Source organism: Chelonia mydas, chromosome 2, assembly GCF_015237465.2.
Source record: "Chelonia mydas isolate rCheMyd1 chromosome 2, rCheMyd1.pri.v2, whole genome shotgun sequence".
In the NCBI taxonomy this organism is placed as follows: Eukaryota; Metazoa; Chordata; order Testudines; family Cheloniidae; genus Chelonia; species Chelonia mydas.
In genome coordinates, this window is record NC_057850.1 from 255,946,872 (window position 1) to 255,967,201 (window position 20,330).

The window sequence follows — 20,330 nt, forward strand, 5'->3', positions numbered from 1 at the left end:
TTAATTATTGCTTCTATGCTCTGAAGTTCCTGGCCTAAATCTAGAGAGATGGATAAATCTCCAAGCTACAGTGAATGTACAATCTGGAAGTCTAATTCTTGTTTAGTTTCTCCCCTGTTCCTTAAGGCACCAGTGGGTTTGGCATCATTGGTGCAGTGAGATGAGCAGAGGGAAATGCATACTACATGTGCACCTGGAAAGCTTGCAAGAATGGATGCCTTTTGAGTGCCTTTTACTACCAAGGCAAGCCCTGTTCTGTGAGACAAGGTCTCTGGATTTTGCAGCACTCTGGGTGGCAGATGGGAAGTTCTGTGGTAGCTTGATTCAGGCTAGGAGGTTTAATGAGCTCAGAAATGAAGTAATTCAGTAGAGCCAGCCCTTCTTAGGATGTGAACCAGGGATCAAGGCTTGATCCCAAGTACAGACTTTTTCAAACCCAACATTGATTTCAGTGGTAGTTGTGCCTAAGTGCTTTAGTTGGACTTAGGAAAACTCACCCCTGGTACCCTAGCTGTAAGATGTGGCAGACCCATCAACCTCTTGTGGACTAGCCACTAGAAGGAGACAAAGATCCATGCTTAGCATGTGTTATTGAGCACCACTGTATGAATTGTAAGTCACTATATTAAAATCATTGTGATACTACCCTCACGTTCCTTGTTTGACCTGGCGTGGACTTTTGTAACAAGCTGGAGGTTTTGCAAGCTGGAGGATTGTAGGAGAAGCGCGTTAGCTGTATATTTGTTCACGATCAACCGTGAAACGCTTTAACGTGTTGATTTAAATTGTCATCTTCACGTTTCAAAGTGAAGCCCCTGGAACAAATGGGGCTGCTCACACCTCTGAGCTATTGTTTCAGGCTAGTGCAGACTCTGGTACCAAAGCATTGTGTTTGCACTGTTCCAGTGTGTGGGGTTCTGTAAGCCGCCATGAGGGCTAGAAACTCAAAAAACAAAGGTTGCATCGGATTCTGCAGCTGTAGAATCACAGAAGACATGGGGCCATGCTAACCCTTTGTTGTAAAATTTCTAGTGTGATAAAAGGAGCTGTAACTAATAGGAAAAAAACGATATGAACGTTGAGGGACAGGATTGCCAGCTTTCTTGAAAGTTAACAGTAACACAGCAGGGTTGAGCACAGGCAAGCAGCTCACCTTTCCATCAAATGTCAGATCTCTTGTGAAGTTGCCTTCATAAACGGAGTCATCTTCTAAGAGGAGAATCCCAGAACCCTAGTGATAAAAGAACAGCCATTGAGTGCAGAGTGGTGAATGAGACACGTTGGCTTCTATTAAGTCATTGCATTTTGTCCAACACATGGGCACACTGACACATGCCATTTATGGGGTGCAGTGTGTATGGCAAGTTATAGTGGGGAGGGAGATAGTGTATTACTCTAAGCTATCAGGTACTAGGTGGGAAAGGAGTTTTCTTGTAGGAAGGGGTGTAATAAGAGTGTTTCATACAGGAATACTGGTTAGAGATGGATTTCCTGTCCCAAGCATCTGACTTAAGTGGCCAGTGGTACAATAAGAACCAAGGAATTACCACACAGATCAAGCCAGTGGTGGGTCCTAGTTCAGTATCCCTTCTCTGACTGTGGCCAGTAAAGTAACAAGTATGACTCCACTACATATCCCAATAACGACTGGTGTCAGCATCTACGAAATCCAAAGGTTACAGTAGTGCATGCTCCAGAGGAAACAACAAGAAACACTGCAGTGGCCAAACATAGAATACTGTGCCCATGGGGAAGTTGCTTCAGGACTTCGGTCACTGTTTGTTTAGGCCCTAAAACCGAAAGGACGGACGGACGTGCACAAAACATGTCATTTTTAGAGCTGGTTGGGAACCTGCCAGGAGAATGATTTTCCCATGGAAAATGCTCCGTTTGCAAAATTAAATATTTCTGAGGGAAAAGTGAGGTGACAGCTCCCTGGCTGCCCACCTAATAGACTCTTGTCAATTTCACTTTCTAGCGTCTTCCAGGTCGGCAGCCAGGAACAGATTCCCTTTCAGTTCTCAGGAAAAAGGGTCGTGTTTTTGACTTTGTCCTGATTCAGGATTAAATTGCTATGTGTTAAGAGATTTCCGTTTTCTGTCCATCTCTAGTCATTTGCTAGTGAAATTGGGTTCTCATTATCCATACAAGTGGATAATCCTTTTATTAATATTACTAAATGCTTGGCCCCCATGGACAAGTTTGTGGCAACAACTTCCACGTGTTAATTGTTACTTTGCCTGCACCGTGAAGAGTTTACAGGTTAGTTGTTACAAGCCTGTACGGCACTTAGAATAACGGGGCCCCTTTCATGGTGGGTCTCCTAGGGACTGCCGTAATACAGATATGTATGTTTCCTTTCAATTTCATGTAGTGTCCTCTTGTTCTAGTATCACCAGCAGGTAGTGACACCCCATATGTACCAGTTCATATGTGGGTGCACCTTAGGGAGGTGGTGAAAAACGCAGAGCCTGGGGCTGCCGGTGGTTATGGGGTAGTCCCATCACATGAAATGTTCTCGGCTTCCCCTCAAGTTAAGGGATGATCTTGTGGTAAGAAACCAGTGCTTAAGTCATACTGCCTCCTACACACCTGAAGGATTCTTACTTTAATAAGGAGAGTGTTCTCATCTTTTTCTCCTCCCTTAGATAAGGGATTCCGTGGTCTATTGACTAAAGTACCCACAGGAAAGTTATTTACTCACCACCATTTTATCCGCATGAAATGTTCTTTGGTAGCACACGCCTGACTGGGTCACCACAATGCCTTGTCCATGCCTGTGGTCATCTTGCCATATCCCAATGTACCTCTCCCCTCTGGAACACAAGATAGGAGGCCTTCATACACCACCGTTGGAGAACTTTGCACAAGACCACTGAGAACTAAGACAATGAGCCAGCTTCACACCAGGTGAAAGAAGATGCTTGCTTACACCTGGTGTGAGTTTGATCCTTATACTGTGGACAGCTTCTGAAAGACGTCAGGGATTGTTTGAACATCCACTTTGGGCAGGTCTTTAAGTATGTGAATTAGAGACAGATTTAGTAAGTTGAGAAAGGCAGGCTGAGTGGTTCTGGTGACCCGCTATCTGGAGTGGTGCCACCAGTCAGGTCTCTGCATCTCATATAGCCATGGATGTCAGACTTTTTTCCCCCCCCTTTTGATGTTAGCCCAGATGTCACCCATCAGTGTAGCTGCATGGATGAAAGCCTCCTCCCTACAGTATATACAATGGAAGCCATTATTTACTCTGCTAGTGCTTTCCCCCGTTTCAAGCCTCTGCTTGACAGCAGAAAAGCAGGGCTAAAATTCTAGCATAGATAAGGCCTGAGCATCCACTAGGATATACATTTCCTGCGATGCAGCCACTGGAGTTGTCTGTCGTCCAGGCTTCTCCCTAGCTGTCACACGGTTCAGTGCAGACTATGGCAAAAGGAAGGGTTATCTATGGATCAAAGGCATTGGTGATTATTTTGAGATCTCCTCCCGGTTAACTGCACCCAGCCCAGAGACAAGGTAGAATCCTCCAGAGAGCTCTGGTACCCAGAGAGGATGATCTGCTCTGAATGAGGCAGCTCTAAGTCTTATGCATTGGGAGGAAGGCAGCAGGGACCAACCTTAACCTGGAGGAAGTGTTGAGTGGACCATGATCGTAGCATAGTCAAACCCCTCTGAACACCTCCCCCAGAGACTAGATCCGAATGTCCCCTTTGCAACTGGAACCAGGGGACACCTGCTTACAAGCCCATGGTTGACTGAGGGACAGGACATAGTCCAGCAAGCTAGAGCTGTCCACACACATCGCAAGTCCTCCCATCTTGGCGACATGCTGAAGATTTCCTACACAAACCCTTGTCAGCAGGTCAGTTGATTGTGCAGGAAGCCTTTGGAAAGCCAGGGAGATCTTTTGTTGATCAAAGTTTGAAATTCAGTCCACGTACTGTTGATTTAACAATGTTGCTTTTCAGTGTTCTTTGACCCTACATCAGTAACGTACTTAACAGCCACCCAGCCACAAACGCAGATATACATTTCCATTTGCTGGAAGAGTGATGCACGCAAGGGGCCCCCGCTCATCCCACTCTTTCTACAGCCATCCTGCACACAACTTGCAGAACATTAGCTGATCCTGAAGTCATTGCAACTCAGACACTGCTGTTGCAATGCAGTGCAACAGAGATTTTGCTGCAAGGGGCACTCATGGTTCTAAACTTGATATTCTGGCATCATTACATTGTTCCAAGGCAATCATATAGGTCAGCATACCCACATCAATATCGGGTCATCTCAGGTGTTCCCGCTAGAGGCTGAACTTTGATGGAACCCTTTATCTGTTGGAAGTGCAGTTCCATCAAAATCTGGTCACCTTGCAAACTTGTTCTCCAAAATGAAAATTGACACAACTAGAAAGAGTTCCAACCATCTCCATATCCTGCTTCAGGATTTTCAAATGAAGGGTTTCAATTTTTTGCTTTAAAAAAAAATTGGTTTGGAAAACTTTAGTTTTCAAAACAGAAATAAGGTTGAAATCAAAATGAAGTGTCTCAATCGATCCAGAATTAGGGTTTTCTAAAATGTTTCTTGCGTGGAGAATTTCAGAGTGTTGGGGGTTTGTTCCCAATTGGAATGAAACCCAATTTTAAAATCCTCTGTGAAACAGAATTTCCAACCCTCAGCACAGCTCAAACTTTTCCCGTCTCAAGTTCAAGTCGAATATGCTTCAGACCAAGGAATGCTGAAAACAGGTGTTGTGAACATTTGTTGAGCTCCCTTCCACAGCATTACCTGTCCTTGTCATCCAAGACTCCATATCCATTCTTCTTGTCATTATCCCACTGCCCTGTGTACTTAAACGGCTGCTCTGCTGAAGGGTTTTCCAGGATGCCAAATCCTTGACGCAGATTATCGTTAAAGTATCCTTTGTACACCATCTCATTTCCATACCTGGAGAGAGATAATGGACAGCATCATCTTTAAGGCCAGCAGACACTACCTATTTCTCTTGCTGTTGCCCTTGCTTAGTGCTAGAGGACTTCAGTTTCCTGGCAGCAGAGTAACCATGGTGCAAGCTTCCCTAACAGCATGTGTCAAGCCTGCCCTACGAGACACCACTTACAGGGACAAGAGTAGGTGGGCCTAGAGAACAGGAACTCCAAATCTAAGCACTGAACTTGGCTGCTCCTCTAAGCACAGGGGTAGTTCAGTCCTTAACCTCTCAATGGAGGCTGCCAACAAAAGTACCAGAGTGTGTACTACCAACACCTGTTCGCTAGGAACTAGGATTGAAACCCACCTTGTTTCACTCAAGCTCTCAGCCAACTAGGCAGATAGTAACTACTGGGTCACTCCTGTCCACAGCTGGATTGGAACTAGTATAGAGCCTCTTAAGTTTTGTTTCTAAACCCACTAGCCACCCAGGCTTCAGGGAGCATAGGCCTGGGAATAAGCCAGCCCCCAGTCCTAATTCTTATACATACCAATGCATCTCCCTCTGCCTCTAGAAAGGAAGCAATGCGGAGAGTTACAGGGCTATTGTGAAGGTTAGATGATGTTATGCTCTGAACATGAGAGACACGACGCAAGTGGTATAGCTGAGTTCCCCTTATATGGCCTATTTGTAATCTAAAACTATTAACCTTTGAACGTAGCTAGAGAACTATTGCTATATGCCTCAGTCCAGTCCATAATGCAGGTATATTCTGCAGAATATTATGAACCTAAACATTACAAGTCAGCATTAAAAGATCCTACCTTAGTATTGGCCACATTCACTCACTCCATCAACTACCCTTTCCCCAGAAGGGGCAAGTACGTGCTGCTTTAGATGCTGGCAAACACAGAATGCATTTGGCCAACTGTGCAGCGTTCCACATGGAGAAGCTCCTTGCTGACTCCTGGAAACATCTTGCATTCTAAAGCAAGATTTGATAGCCCAATTCAGCCTGCGTAACTAGAAGTCATCACAGGAAACACAGCAGAGTCACACGATACACACAGAGTCACACTCCAGAGACCTAAGTTGTATTCTTGACTGCCACCAATTTGAGAGGGTCAGAGCAAGGTTGGCTAGAACTGAGAAGGCAGAGCCATTGGTGGGTATTTATAAAGTTCACTATATCAGGACTGGAATAGGTCCACCAACAGGTCCACAGCAAGGATCAGGGTTCCACTGTGTGAGGTGCTGTACAAACAAGAGAGGATGGCCCCCATCCCCTTCAGTCAACCTGGGCTGGAAGTGAACTGGGTGTGTTTGTACATAACCCTCTGAGAAGGCCTCTGTTTTGGAGTCCTGTGTTTGCTGAACAAGGATGACTGGGCGTTATGATGCAGAATATGGGTGTTTCCCTTACATTGCTCTTTTCGGTCTGGGTTTCACCGAGCTCCCCAATAATTTTGGGACAGCAAACCACGTAGTGGAACAGGAAAAGGGCGGCATGAACCTAATGCCTCTCAGTGGGAAATAGTTATTAGAAACCCAGTCAGAACTTATGTTACCCTCTATTCCAGTGTTTAACTTGACCTGACTCCAGGTCCAGGAGGAGTCCTCCCGGAAACCAGATCCAAGAGCACGCTGCTGTGCCAACCGCCCTGTTTGCTGTCACGGTCTAGGAGAACAATTACAGCCCTGCCCTCCGAAGGTGCAGGTGCACGTTTAGCCCACACAGCACACCAGACAAAAAAGGACAGGAGAAAACTGTGTGCATCATTAAGATCTCAGTGATGCACACAAAGCCTAGGTTAGGCAGCATGGCACAGGCTAAACAGAGGACAAGACACCAAGAAATTGTTCTAGAAAGTATCTGACAGACCCCAAAATGCTAGTCCTACCATGGTGCAAAGAGGCTGCAGTATCCCGTGGCTGCTGCTTCCTATATTAAGTCCCACAGGCTGGGAAACCAGACCAGGGCCCTGCGACACTCTGATTCCCGGGCCTAAAATCTCCTGTGTCTATATCAGCCACTCCACCCTGCCCCTCCAACCCCATGCCGCTGCAAAACAAGGCAGCATGGATCCAGGCTTTGGGGCAGCAGGAACAGTAGATTTCTTCTGTGGCCTGCCCTGCCCTGCGGTTTGCTCTTCTGTGCCCAAGAGGTGAGGAGCCACCCGCCAAGCAGCTAGGAATTTGTGCTCCCCAGAGGCCGTGCTCGGAGCATTACTTACTCACAGATTCCATAGCCTCGCATTTTGCCTTCACACCAGTGACATTTGTAGCAGTTGTACCTGTCTTCGGAGACAAGCGGGATAAGGCAGATTCCAAACCTAGAGTACAGATAGGAGACTTCAGCATAAGGGTAGGGTGAGAGGGGGCAGAGCAGATACAGCAGAAGAGTTTTAAACAGGTGTCACTCCGAAACCATCTACACCAGGGGAGGGCAAAGTACGGCCCGTGGGCTGGATCCACTATCAATGCAGCCCGTGGGACTGCCAGACCTGTGGTGCAGCAGGGTTAAGGCAGGCTCCCTGCCTGCCCTGGCCCTACGCTGCTCCCAGAAGCGGCCGGCACCACATCCCCACGGCCCCTGGGGGAGGGGGAGAGGGGACAGAGGGCTCCATGTTCTGCCCTCACCTGCAGACACTGCCCCCTACAGCTCCCATTGGCCGGGAATGGGGAACCACGGCCAAGAGGAGCTTCGGGGGTGGTACCTGCAGGCGAGGGCAGTGCACAGCGGAGCCACCTGCCCCACCCCACCCCACCCCCAGGAGACACTGCCAGACGTGCTGGCCACTTCTGGGAGTGGCACAGGGCCAGGGCAAGCAGGGAGCGTAAGGTAAGCGGCGCCAGGATGGAGCCCGCACCCTGAACGCCTTCTGCACCCCGCACCCGTCCTGCATGCCACACCCCAACCCCCTGCCCTGAGCCCCCTGCTGCACCCCAACCCCCTGCCCCATCCCTACATTCATGGTCCTGCATGCAATTTCCCCACCCAGATGTGGCCCTTGGGCCAAAAAGTTTGCCCACGGCTGATCCACACACACAGGGTCAAATCCATCTCTCTAGGTTTCAGTGGATTAATACCAGGGATCAACTTGGCCCAGATCATCTCCCCTTACTCCACTTCATAGGTGTGAGAGGAAAGTGATTGACGCTCACCCCCAGCTATAACTATTTAAGCTATAACATGTGTCATCCTGTCTATGAGGCAACACACTCCATGTGGGTGCTCTAACAGCTGGGGATTCAACCCAGGACTGTCTGCGCTAAGCATGAATCACTACTGCTTGAGCTCAAGCACTAGCTCCCATTAGCTGGCAGCTGTAGCAGACTCTTATCCTCTTGCGTACCAGCCACCTGATGCACTCGAGCAGATGAGACAACTCGGCAATATTCAAAAATCCAAAGACTGCTGCTCTGCATTCTGACGGGGCAAGCAGCTCCTCTTGTATCATGCAGTTCAGCCATTACTAGCTACATTACTAGGGAGTAAAACACTTGCACAGAGATTTGGATTCAAGGCATGAAAATTGTCCCACTTTGCCCTGTGGACTGTGGTCCTAACTCCATGTTGCTCTAGAGACTGGGTGAGAAAACTCATGCTTTAAGGGTTCCACTATCCTTTAACAGCCAGCCCCCCTGTACTTGTGTTTATAAGCAAGGGAAGCCAGATTTATAAAGGCTTACCCATGTTCCAGGCCCTCTTTGAAATCCCCAACATGGTTCCGGCCATCAGGCCACTTCAGCGTCCCCCTGCAATTCAAAGCAAGTATCATCATAAGAAGTGGATCAAGAACAGTTGCAGTTTCTTTAAGTATGCTAGAGCATTAAGACCTTTTAATACCCATGCTTCTAGGCAGAGTCCACTCCTCAACTAAGGTCAGGAAGTCCCTCACCCCTGCTCCGTAGTATAATTGCATGGAGGGATTGTCCTAGACCCCAGAGGTGAGTGATTGTGCTCATGAGCATGGATAACAATACCAGGTATGTCTTCAGTGCACACACACAAAAAAGCGTGTTCTTAACTCTGGTTAGCAGTGGAGGTCAACCCTGGCTGCCCTATAGACTAACTTGAGCTGCTAACCCAAGGTAAAAGCAGAGTTGCCGTGTCTTCACTATTTTAACGCAAGTTAAGACCATGCTTTTTTTTGCGCAGTGAATACATACGCCAAGTTTGTGCACTCTGGAGCAGAGTTAGGGAATTAACGAGGGATTTACATGAATTGAGGCATTGGTTCATTCTCCTTTGGCAATTCTTATAGTTCTATTCCAAGCAGAGAGACAGAGATCATGGAGATGGTCAAATAAAATTAAGCAATTGTGTCTTCTGACTGGTGCAAATCTGACCCTCAGAATGAGGCAGTTGTGACAAAGCAAGTATTGTGTTATTTCAACTTTTTGTTCCCAAGGTATAACTAGCACTGGGTAGAAAAGAAAGGTTTTGGCCACGTATTTATAAAGATAGATTTTTTTTTTCAGAAAAACTTTTCCACTCGAATTTGATGAAAAAACCACCCAACATTGCAAAATATTGAAAAAAAAGTTTTTTGCAAAATCTTTTGCATCAAAATTTGGACAAGTAAAAAGTGTTTCAACCAGCTCCAACTACTGGCCATGAAACCAGATTCACTCCATGACTCCCAGGAGGGCACATTCCCCTTACAAGTGGTTCACAAGACTTAGGTGTCTGGCCAGCATACCCAAACCCAACAGACTCACAAAGCATAACCAAAGCCCTTTGAGATTTTTCTTCCCTATAAATTAACTGCCTACAGTAGATTCCCAGTCCTGGGCTCAGTAGTACTCAGGAGAGCTGGGTTCTATTCCTGGCTCTGCTACTGGCCTGTAGATTGACCTTGGGCAAGTCACTTCACTGCCACGTGCCTCAGTTTCCCCATCTGTAAAATGGGGGTAATGGTACCGAACTCCTTTGTAAAGTGCTTTGAGGCTGTACAGCTCTTAGGGTCCCAGTCATGAACCAGGACCCCGGTGCGTCGGGTGCTGTACAAACACAGAACAAAGACAGCCCCGGCCCCAAAAAGCTGGCAATCCAAGTATAAAGACAAGCGAAAACAGATGGAGACAGACAGGGATTCTGGGTTCCAGCCCCTTGCTAGGTGGGAGGGTCCTAGAGCCCGGACTCCATCCCAAGCCCAGATGCCTACACTGCAATTAAATAGCCCCTTTGCCCGAGTCAGCTGGCATGGGCTTTCAAATTGCAATGTAAACACACCCTCAGTGTCCGTGCCAAAGTGACTCCTGCGTAACACCAGGGTAATACTTCCTTCCCCACAGCGCTTTCCGTCTAGCCAGATGAGACACAGGGTGGGAGAAAGGGACCAGCGTTTTACCATGTGTAAGTAGTACACTGGGGTCCGATCTCATTTAGGAGCTGTGGGTGCAACTAACACAAATCTCCCATTTGGTGCAATCCAAGAGAAAACCATTTGCTCTTCCAAAGGTGACTCACGGACCCAGGGATAAGTTCTCCAGCAGGGATGATTCAGTAATATCCAGGTGGCCGTTTTAACAAAGAATCTCCCAGCACCTCACTTAGTCCACCCCATTCTATGATCATTGGCAATACAGTCCCCGTTTTCCAGTGCAAGTTTCACGGCTTGTGTCATCATGCAGTCCCTTCTAGCCTGGGACTCTATGAATTGCTAGAAGGGTCATCCCTTCTCACAGGTGCCAACTTTTGTTGGCGCCGGTGGGTGCTCGCGCCCCCCCGGCCCCAATTCCACCCCTCCCTGCCCCATTGGATCCCTCCCCAAATCCCCGCCCCAGTCCCGCCTCCTCCCCCAAGCTCGCTGCGTTTCCCCTCCTCCCCCTTCCCTCCCAGGCTTGCCGCGCGAAACACCTGTTTCACGCGGCAAGCCTGGGAGGGAGGGGGGGGGAAGAAGCAGGACCCAGCAGCGTGCTCAGGGGAGGAGGCGGAGCAGAGGCAGAGGTGAGCTGGGGCGGGGCTGGGGGGGGGGGGGAAGAAGCTTCACCCACCAATTTTTCCCCATGGGTGCTCCAGCCCCGGAGCACCCACGGAGTCGGCGCCTATGTCCCTCCTATGTGTAGACACAAAACCGTGGCAGTGTTTGGGGCTTGTAACAAAAAAGGGCTTGAAAGTGGAGAGGACATTACTAGCCATGGGCGATTCTACTCACCCACTTGGCCAGGGTGGGCCAGGTCTGGCCAGCATGTAGAATATTTTCTTGTTACCCAGATGACTTGTTTGCTGGTAGAGTTCGGGTCTGGTGAGCTCTCAAGGCTCTGTCAGACATGTGTCTTTAGAACCATGACCATGTTTAAGTGCGACTCCATACGACGCTTTCAACAGCCCTGAGCCACGTCCCTAGCTCAGTACCCGGCAGTTTACAGCACAAGCCAGTACTACTAGTAGTTCCTAGTGAAGAGGCCAAGGAAGGGTAACACGGCAGGACAGACTCTGGCAAAGCCAGATGGAGGGAAGCGGACATATTGCCAGCCTGGTCCCAGCCAGTCTCACTCCATGAGAGCGATAGGTGGCCTCAAAGTTTACATACAGAATTGGAAACACAAGCGGAGGTCCTTACTTGCCATGTGGTTTCCCCCAGGACCATTCACCTTCATACGCGGCGTTCTTGAATCTGCCCTCTGCTCGGAACGCGTACGTGAAGAAGCGATGGACGGGAGGCTCGTTTCCCTCCCCAGCCTCGCCCCACAAGGGGAAATCCCTCTTCCCATTCAGCGCCTGGCGCACGGCTTGATTCAGCTTCCACTGCCAGACTGCCTGGGGGAACAAAGAGACCAGAGGATTCAGGTTGGAGATGGGAACGGGAGAATTAAAGAACAAATGGCTCCTGACAAGCTACATTCCAGGGAACCAGGCACGCGGCCCCCAGCCAGGTCCAATATTACTCATTTATCTACCCACCGCCACGTAATCATGTTGGATCACTGCTCCCACACTAGGAAATTCCTGCCAGTTACTCATCTGGGAGCTCAGTTTTCAAGTTGAAGGCAGAACATCCAATAACCACACTGGAGCATCCCAATCTGGATTTAGGCAGATACGCCGCCACCTTATACTTCTAATCAGGACACGAGTAAGGACTGGACATCCCAAGAATCAGCCTACGAACAAAAGCTAAAAACTGCACTTATTCGTACCCTGTTGCCCCTTCTGTTGGAGACCAGTATGGAGAGTGTGGCAGAGATCAGCAGCAACTCCCTAGAAAGGATCCTGGGCCCTGCGGAGTCTGATGAATTCCTGGCTGATGTCTATGAGAAGTTAATCAAAGGATGTTATAACATACTGGCTAATCACTCCGACCCCAATAGTGGCCTAGATGAGTCTATTTTGGAGGAGTGTTTGCAGGATCTGGAGAAGGAGCTGGAGAGCAGCCAGGCCCAGAAAGCCATGGAGGAATTCTTCTCAGAGAGTGGAGAATTGGTCTCGATCACAATGGCAACAGCCAATGAAAATCTCTCCGCTAAATTCTGTAACAGTGTTCTGAAATTCTTCACCAAACTCTTCCAGTTGACTGAGAAGAGCCCTAACCCCAGTCTGTTGCAACTATGTGATTCCTTGGCCCAGTTGGCCTGTGTTGAGCCTGTACGCCTACAGGCCTGGTTAACCAGGATGACCATGTCACCGCCTAAAGATTCAGATCAACTGGATGCTGTTCAAGAGAACAGGCAGCTGCTGCAACTTCTGACAACATATATTGTTCGGGGAAAACAACCAAGTTGGAGAAGGCGTGTGTACTGTTCTGTTGAGTACCTCCCCCCCACCTCCCCCGCTCTCCTTCTGGTAATAGCTCATCATAAGTGATCACTCTCCTTACAGTGTGTATGGTAACACCCATTGTTTCATGTTCTCTGTGTATATAAATCTCCCCATTGTATTTTCCACTGAATGCATCCGATGAAGTGAGCTGTAGCTCACGAAAGCTTACGCTCAAATAAATTGGTTAGTCTCTAAGGTGCCACAAGTCCTCCTTTTCTTTTTGCGAATACAGACTAACACGGCTGCTACTCTGAAACTTATACCCATGGTTAGCATTTCAAGCTTTGATGTCTTCTCCTTATTCAAACAGCCAGGACGGCCCTGGTATTGCACACAGTGAATCTACAGAACACTTCTGTCCCTTCAACTCACCTTTATCCGTGTCTCTTTGGTAGAGAGGAAGAACACTTCTTCTGGTGTGACAATATGAACCGTATGCCTGCTAAGCAGAAAGGCAATATTAGGGAGGTGGGGAAAGGCAAGAGCTCTCTCTAGAGGCAGTCCACAGCAAGACTTTACTGCCCTTTTCTGACTACTTTGGACTCAACTTCTGGTTTATGTGCCTAAAAACCTCATGCTTCAGGGCATCTGCCAGCCACCTGCAGGGGTCAGGAAGGGATTTCCCTCTCTTCCTCCCCTCGATATATTCAGAGGAAGGAGATAAACCACCCAGAAGGATCAGGGATGGCCACAGCCGGAGATGGGACACTGGGCAGGGTGGGCCAGGGCTCTGGCGTTCTCGGAGCGTTCTTTCTCTGGTGCTTGGTGGTTGGTTCTTGCTCACATCCTCAGGGAGTAACTGAACGCCATACGTGGGGTGGGAATGAATGGTCCCCCAGGTCAGATTGGCAGTGACCTTGGCGGGGGAGGGGGAGCATTGCCTCTCTCTGAGCGTGTGGGTGCAAGTCACTTGCCAGGATTATCTGGGCGTCTCACTCAATTCCCTGCTGTTGCAGGGGGCCTCGGGCACTGGTGCGCCTCAGTCCCTCCTATTCTCTGCTGGTGGCACATGTCCAGTCTCCTGTAGCCTACAATTCTTGGGTTGTTGGGTTTGGTGTGGGGATGCTGGAAGACATTGGTGTGGTGGTCTGTGACAGACAGGAGGTCAGATGATGATCTGATAGGCCCTTCTGGCCTTCAACTCTGTGAACATATTCCAGAGACTGACCCAGCAGCCAAGTAATTGCCACTTGGATTCAAAGATTTTTAAGACCAGAAGGGACCGTTATGACCATCTAGTCTGACCTCCTGAACAACACAGGCCAGAGAACTCCAGCCACTTACCCCTGGATTGAGCCCAATAACTTAGATTTGGCCAGTGATGAGCTGCCAGAAGCTCAAGAACCGGTTCCTTCACTCACTCCGGGTCTTCGGCAGCACTTCGGCGGCACGTCCTTCAGTCCCTCTGAAGGACTCGCCGCTGAAATGCCGCCGAAGACCCGGAGCGAGTGAAGGACCCACTGCCGAAGTGCCACCGAAGGCTCGGAATGCCGCCAGGTCAGTAAAAATTCACATGGGAACCTCCCCAGCCGAGAGCTCAGGCGGGACGGACAGGACGGTCCCGCGGGCCACGTCCTGTCCGTCCCGCCTGAGCTTCCCCACCCCTTTAACAACGGGTTCTAAACCGGCTTCAAAATTTAACAACCGGTTCGTGCGAACTGGCTCCAGCTCACCACTGGATTTGGCTCAAACATCTTTTCCAAAAAAAGCCACCAGTCTTGGTTCAAAGACATCAAGAGATGGAGAATCCATCACTTCCCTGGGTAGCTCGTTTTAGTGGTTAAATTACCCTCACATTAGAAGTCTGTTCCTTGTTTTTAAATGTGAATTTGTCTGGCTTCAGTTTCCATCCATAAGTTCCTACTATACCTCTCTCCATTACACTGCAGCGCCCTTTAATGCCTGGTATTGTCTCCCCAGGATGGTACTTACACCCTATATCTGAGTTTTGTCTTTTGAGAAGCTAACGAGATTGAACTCCTTAAATCTGTCACGAAGACATTTTATTATTGATGATTCTCAAACTATCAGTAAAACCAGCAGTGCACATTTAAACTTCCTGAGAGCGGGTCTAAGATAGGACTATGCGTAGCCCATAGCCAATTCCTGCTCATGCAGCCACCAGCAAGGGGAAGGAGACTGGTCCCAAAGCGAATAGTTTGAAATATGTGGCGTTGAACCGGTTTTCAAAGCAAAAGTATTTCACTTACTTCTCTGAGCCTGGCTTTTCACTGCCGGATCCATCGACCCACACCAGCTTCAGATCAAAACTCTGGCAGTTGTTCCCCTAAAGAAGCAGACAGAAAGATGAGCCATTTGAAAAGAGCGGATACTGCATCCCCAGATATTAGCACTGGTCTGGTGAGCCAGGGGACAGACTTTTGTGTGTAGAGCCGGATGAATATTCTGGCTGAATTTGGGGGTGGGGGTGGGGGGAGAGAGAGAGAAGAGAGAAGAAAGCAAGGCAGATTTGGTAACGCCATAACTTTGAGAACGTGCATCAGTGTCACCAAGTTATTTGTGTCATAACAAAAGATTCAAAAAAGAGGTCTAAAAATGGGGGGTTTTTTTGCACTTTCTAAACCAAGCGTTTTGATTTTCCAGTTTTAAATGGACCATTTTAACGTTTCCTTCCAATTTTAAAAATTCAAAATCCCTTAAATTGCTCAAAAGTCAAACAAAATGTTTCACTCAGCCCAATATTTTCCCCACCCCAGAATTGCCAGCAACTCCAAAAACACAGTTATTCACACAACTCTAGTAGCATCTGTCAGCAGTGCATGCGTCCCGTGCGGCCCATCCCAATACGATTCCAAGCTCCCTGCGCTGATGTGGGGTAGAGGGTAGCAGCAGGGGAAGCAGAGAAAGGAAACGCATTTGAAAGGTGCAGTAATTCTGGCTCAAAAGTTGTTCCATGCTTTATTACTTAAAATTTTCCAAAGACTTTGCTTTTATGTTGAACCCCTTCTTCCCATCCTGAGTCTATTCAGCCCTGCAAGCATGTAACAACGTGCGTAAGTATTGGCAGATTGAGGCTTTATAGACTAATCTCTTCAGTTCAAGTCTTTCTCATGGAAAAAAGAGCCAAGCACACTTCCAACCATGGACATTAAGTAGCATGAGTTTGTTATGATGGCACAAGTGTACTAGGAAAGAAAATTATGCTAGTGTTCTTCTTCTCCCACCCCACCCAGCTTTCTTGATCTCCATTGAGAATGAAAACATACATGGATCTGAGCTGGAGCATTTCAGACTACAGCCAGACTCCGCTATGGTATCTGAACTGAAGTGGTGTCACTTTTAGCAGCATTGAGCCTTTCATGATGACTATGTTAGCTCTTTATCCTTCTCCCAGGGCCGACTCACCTGAATCAGCACTAGGATGTCATCAAAGAGCAGAACCCGGTCGGTTCGGCCCACGCTGGCAAAGACCGGAAGGTTTTTGCTGTCTTCCAGCAGCCTGCGCTCAGGAACACAGAGCAAGTCCTGCCAAGGGAACCAAGGAAGCATGTGACGGAGAAAGAGCTCATGGACTCGCAAAGAGAAGCATCTATAGGATTAGGTACAGGGCATCTCACTCTGATCACCTCAGAGAGACTTGCTGACTGCCAATGTTAGAGAGCTATGGGGGCAGAAGCAGCCAAACAGAAGAGTTTCCTCAAACTAGAGCTTCAACCATGCAAGGTTTCCAGTGATGGAGAACCCTTGGAAACCTCCAAGGGTGCACCCTGGAAGCAGGAGACCTAGAAAAGTCTTCATTGAGTCTACATCAGTCTTTATCCCCAAGAACATTTGGGTTCCATACGCTTGAACGGGGCCTGGTTCAAGTAAGCTTATAGTCATGTCTGAACCAGTCACACAGCCCTAGAGAAGACTAAAACGTGGGAGCAATACTAACTTTGCCTCCCCAGGAAGAGAGGGGTGGAAGGAAGCAGATAACATAGGAAGCCTCCTGAACACTTGCCTAGTTTTGGAACAAAAAACTGAAGACACTGCAGTTGAGGTCTTTGGATAAACGTTCTCTCACTTCTGGTGGGGACAAGCACTTGCTGGAAGTGCCATGGAAGAGGAGTTACAGCCAGAGCCTGCTGCTGCTCCAGGCTAAAGGAACATGAGACAGACCCCTGCAAGTCCCAGAGTAGGGGAGCAGGATGGTTGGTCACCCCCAGGTAGAGGATTAGGGAGGCCATGTATATTTTGTAGGCTTCAAGACACCAGCAGGAGCTTGGCCACTATTACTTGCACCTTTTAACGAGAAAGGATGCTGAAGGAATAGCAGGCAGCAGGGCTCCTGCTCAGAGGTTGGAGTGCCACCCCCAGATAGGCAGAACACAGGCCTCCTAGGACGGAAGGGCGGTGGGGATTTGTACAGACTGAAAAGGGAGCATTTGGGGATCTGATCGGGGCAGTTGTGTGGAGGTCTGAGGCAGGAATGGGGGTTTTGTACCATTTGAGGCGGGTTTGGAGATTTTGCTAGTCAATTAAGCCAAACTGACAGCTGAATATTTTGGGGGTCACCCTTCTTTGGTGAAGGGGATGTTGAACAGCCTCCGTGAATGAACCCATTATGGAACCTAACCTGAGAATACAAGACCTGGGGCCCACCGTATGGCTCTCCAGAACCACGGGGAAGGTATTAGAATGGCCACCCCTTTGGTAAAGCGGGTGCAATAAAGGACTCCCTTCATGAGGGCCTGTCTAGTTCCCAGTTCAATGCATGCTCTGGAATCTCTTGTCCCGAACCATCAGCATGACCATGAAGGACCACAGACTGGAGGGCCACCGAGATGCTGTTTCTGGCTCACCGTGAGTTTGTGCCCCAAGGACTTCCACAGGGCTTTGGTCAGGCAGGCTTCATCCAGGACCTGGCTGATGAAAGACTGCAGCTTGGCATATTGCTTGGCCGCACTGGTGACGAGTTCTCTGTCAGGGCTCTGTCAACAGGAGAATGCGCCGTTAGGAATGTTTCAGCTAGAACTGTACTAGATCTCCATCTCTTACTACATTACCGCTGTAGGACAGCCTTGGCACCTCTGAATTCATTGAGCTGACCCTTATTACTAGCTTGTGAACTGCTGATTATTAAAAGCTCTACTCTGGAAATTATTTTGGGGGAGTTCTCTGGCCTGTGTTATACAGGAGGTCAGACTAGGTGATCACTACCATCCCTTTTGACCTTCGAATCGATCATTCTATTGGCAGGCAGTATTGTCTACTGGTTAAAGCAAATTACAGCATCAAGCCTCTGGGATCTATTCCCAGTTCTGCCACCTCTGCTTACTGGGTGAACTTGGGCCAGTTACTTCTGTATGCCTGGCTGTATTATGAGTGGCCTGCGTTATGTTGCCATTTAAGTTGGGCAAATAGTGGATTTTTATATACATTGGCAATTCCAAACAAAAAACAAAAACAAAAGTTTCACGTCAGGTCAAACGAAAAATCAAATTGAGATTTTTGGTGCATCGGAAAGTCAAAATAACTTCGAGTCAGGTCAAAACAAGTATTTCATTTGGACATTTCCAAAATGTTTTAATTTTTTTGGTTCAGTTTAAACTATTTGGCAAACTCAACACTTTCAGGTAGACCAAAAGCACATTTTTTGCAAACTATTTGTAACTTGAGCTGGGAGAAAGTTTAGGCAATGCCTAATGATTGTACAGTAAAGTGTTTTAGGACCTTAGATGAGGGAATCTTCACCAACACAGCTCCCTACCATCCTGTTAAATACATTTTCCTTACAGCATATGGTGGTTACAGTATCACAATACTCCAGAGCTCTGTGTATGAAATACCGAGATTGGTTGTCGAATACCAGTATGGATAGTCGCTTACCTTGCCAATGGCCTTGCTGAGCCTGGTAAGGATGAGGGCATATTGCTGCACATGATCCCGGAGAGGTTTATGGAGTACTGTATGCAGGGCCACTGGTATGGACGTCTCAGAGGTGAGGTCTGCAAGGAATTGCTTCAGCGCTGTCTTGTGCGTCTTCCAGAATTCACTGCAAAGTTTCCAGTCAACAAGACACCAGTTCATTACCAGGCATGCGTCCCCCACACTTAGTCATGTCTAACCTGCTTCTCTTTCATGAGGCAGCCTTTCACTACCACCCACCTGCTCAGCTAAACAAACATTCAGTCACACCCATGCTACCCAGCAACTCTTCTGACAGGGCACAGGTGACTCCCAAGCAGGGATGTCAGTAACTATGGCCAATGTAGTGCACACAGCAAGCATGCAGAAGTGTAGTCTAGTATGGCAGTCACTGGACTGGGAGACTGTATGCCAGAGCTCTATTCCACACCTGCTGCTGGCCTGCTATGTGACCTTGGGCAAAAATCACTTACTCTTTTTGTAAAGTACATATAAGGAGTATGGAGTTATAGTCATGCTGATGGCGTTACACACTAGGCACAAATACACTAGTGGACTGATTCAGATAAAAGCCCCAAACTACTGAAGTGCAGCTCGCTTGTCTTTTCAATATCCTTTTCCACAGGACTCATTACGGTACGGACCGGCAATAAACATAGTGCAAGAAAAGCTACTGTAATGAAGTTCCTGGCCCAGTTTAACAGACCCAAATTTGAATGAAAACCGCAAAGTTTGAATATTTACCTTAACCATGTAAGGTTCCCCTACCGCTAATGCACACAGCCCTCACCCCCAATATATTTTTGATTAGCACCATCATATGCTGGCTGCCAACCAAAACGGTACAGCGTTGAAATGCAGTCATTTGACTATAGATCTGTTACACGTCGTAACTCACCGAGTGAAACTGATCAGGAATTAAGGGAAGGGGGAAGTTACTTTTGCGGCATCTAGGCCAGTGGTTTTCAACCCTTTTCATTTGAGAACCCCTAAAAATTTTAAATGGAGCTGTGGACCCCTTTGGAAATCTTAGGCAGTCTGCAGACCCCCAGGGGTCCGCAGACCACAGGTGAAAGCCACTGATCTGGAAGGAGCAAGTTGACAGCACAGCCGGCAGCTCTGCTATTGTCCTTGGCAAGTCTACAAAAATCTTTCAAATAGCAGAGAAAACATTGTGTATAGTATGTGCAAATTTCCAGGCCTTCCAGTTCTGACTGGAAGTTGAATACGTCTCTGAACACTTCTAACAGGACAAATCCTCCAGCAGTTCTGATTTTATCTGCTCTCTACCTGAGCGATTTTGCAATTCTGCCGCAGTTACTCGTGCCTAATTATGAGCAGGCTTTTGAATTTTCTATTCAAATGGCAGTTTGCATGGTCGGTGTCCACGACGCACCTGAAAAATTGCACAAGATGTGATTCAGGGGACCCGAAATGGAGCTTCTGCTGGATACCGAGGTCTTTGACCTTTTCATTGCTTGCCTCTCTTTACCTCAGAGACTCTCTCCCCTCATTGTTTCCCAGCAAGATCTGCTGGAAGGAGCTGGGAGAGCAAATCACAGGGGATCCCTCCTCATTTTGAGCTAAGGACCGTCTCAGAATCCATCAAGATAGTGAAAGAGAGGAGCAGCAGCTCTGGCTCTAGGAGACTACCTAGCCTGAAGTCAGTGTGCAATTGCAGCTCAGATAGCTTGGGTACTGGAGCAGTGAAGCTGTGGCAGTATGTGTCAGCACAGCCTAGCCCTGGGGGGCAGTTCCAAGGTC

At 48.1% G+C, this 20,330-nt stretch overlaps 1 protein-coding gene across 13 annotated transcripts in view; it reads right to left on the reverse strand.

The window, feature by feature from the left end:
- Window positions 1–20,330, reverse strand: part of ALS2CL (ALS2 C-terminal like) — a 76,212-nt gene that overhangs the window by 14,481 nt on the left and 41,401 nt on the right. For 9 of the 13 annotated variants that reach the window (XM_043541704.1, XM_043541703.1, XM_043541700.1 and 6 more), the window contains 12 exons: window positions 18,528–18,693; window positions 17,501–17,629; window positions 16,062–16,181; window positions 14,906–14,982; window positions 13,068–13,137; window positions 12,077–12,187; window positions 11,500–11,696; window positions 8,621–8,686; window positions 7,162–7,260; window positions 4,786–4,944; window positions 2,705–2,816; window positions 1,154–1,231 (listed from right to left, as the gene is read on the reverse strand). In XM_043541704.1, the coding sequence (XP_043397639.1) occupies window positions 1,154–1,231; window positions 2,705–2,816; window positions 4,786–4,944; window positions 7,162–7,260; window positions 8,621–8,686; window positions 11,500–11,696; window positions 12,077–12,187; window positions 13,068–13,137; window positions 14,906–14,982; window positions 16,062–16,181; window positions 17,501–17,629; window positions 18,528–18,693 (1,384 nt within the window). The remainder of the gene's footprint in view (window positions 1–1,153; window positions 1,232–2,704; window positions 2,817–4,785; window positions 4,945–7,161; window positions 7,261–8,620; window positions 8,687–11,499; window positions 11,697–12,076; window positions 12,188–13,067; window positions 13,138–14,905; window positions 14,983–16,061; window positions 16,182–17,500; window positions 17,630–18,527; window positions 18,694–20,330) is intronic. The other 4 variants (XM_043541705.1, XM_037891259.2, XM_043541698.1 and 1 more) reach the window with 3 other exon arrangements.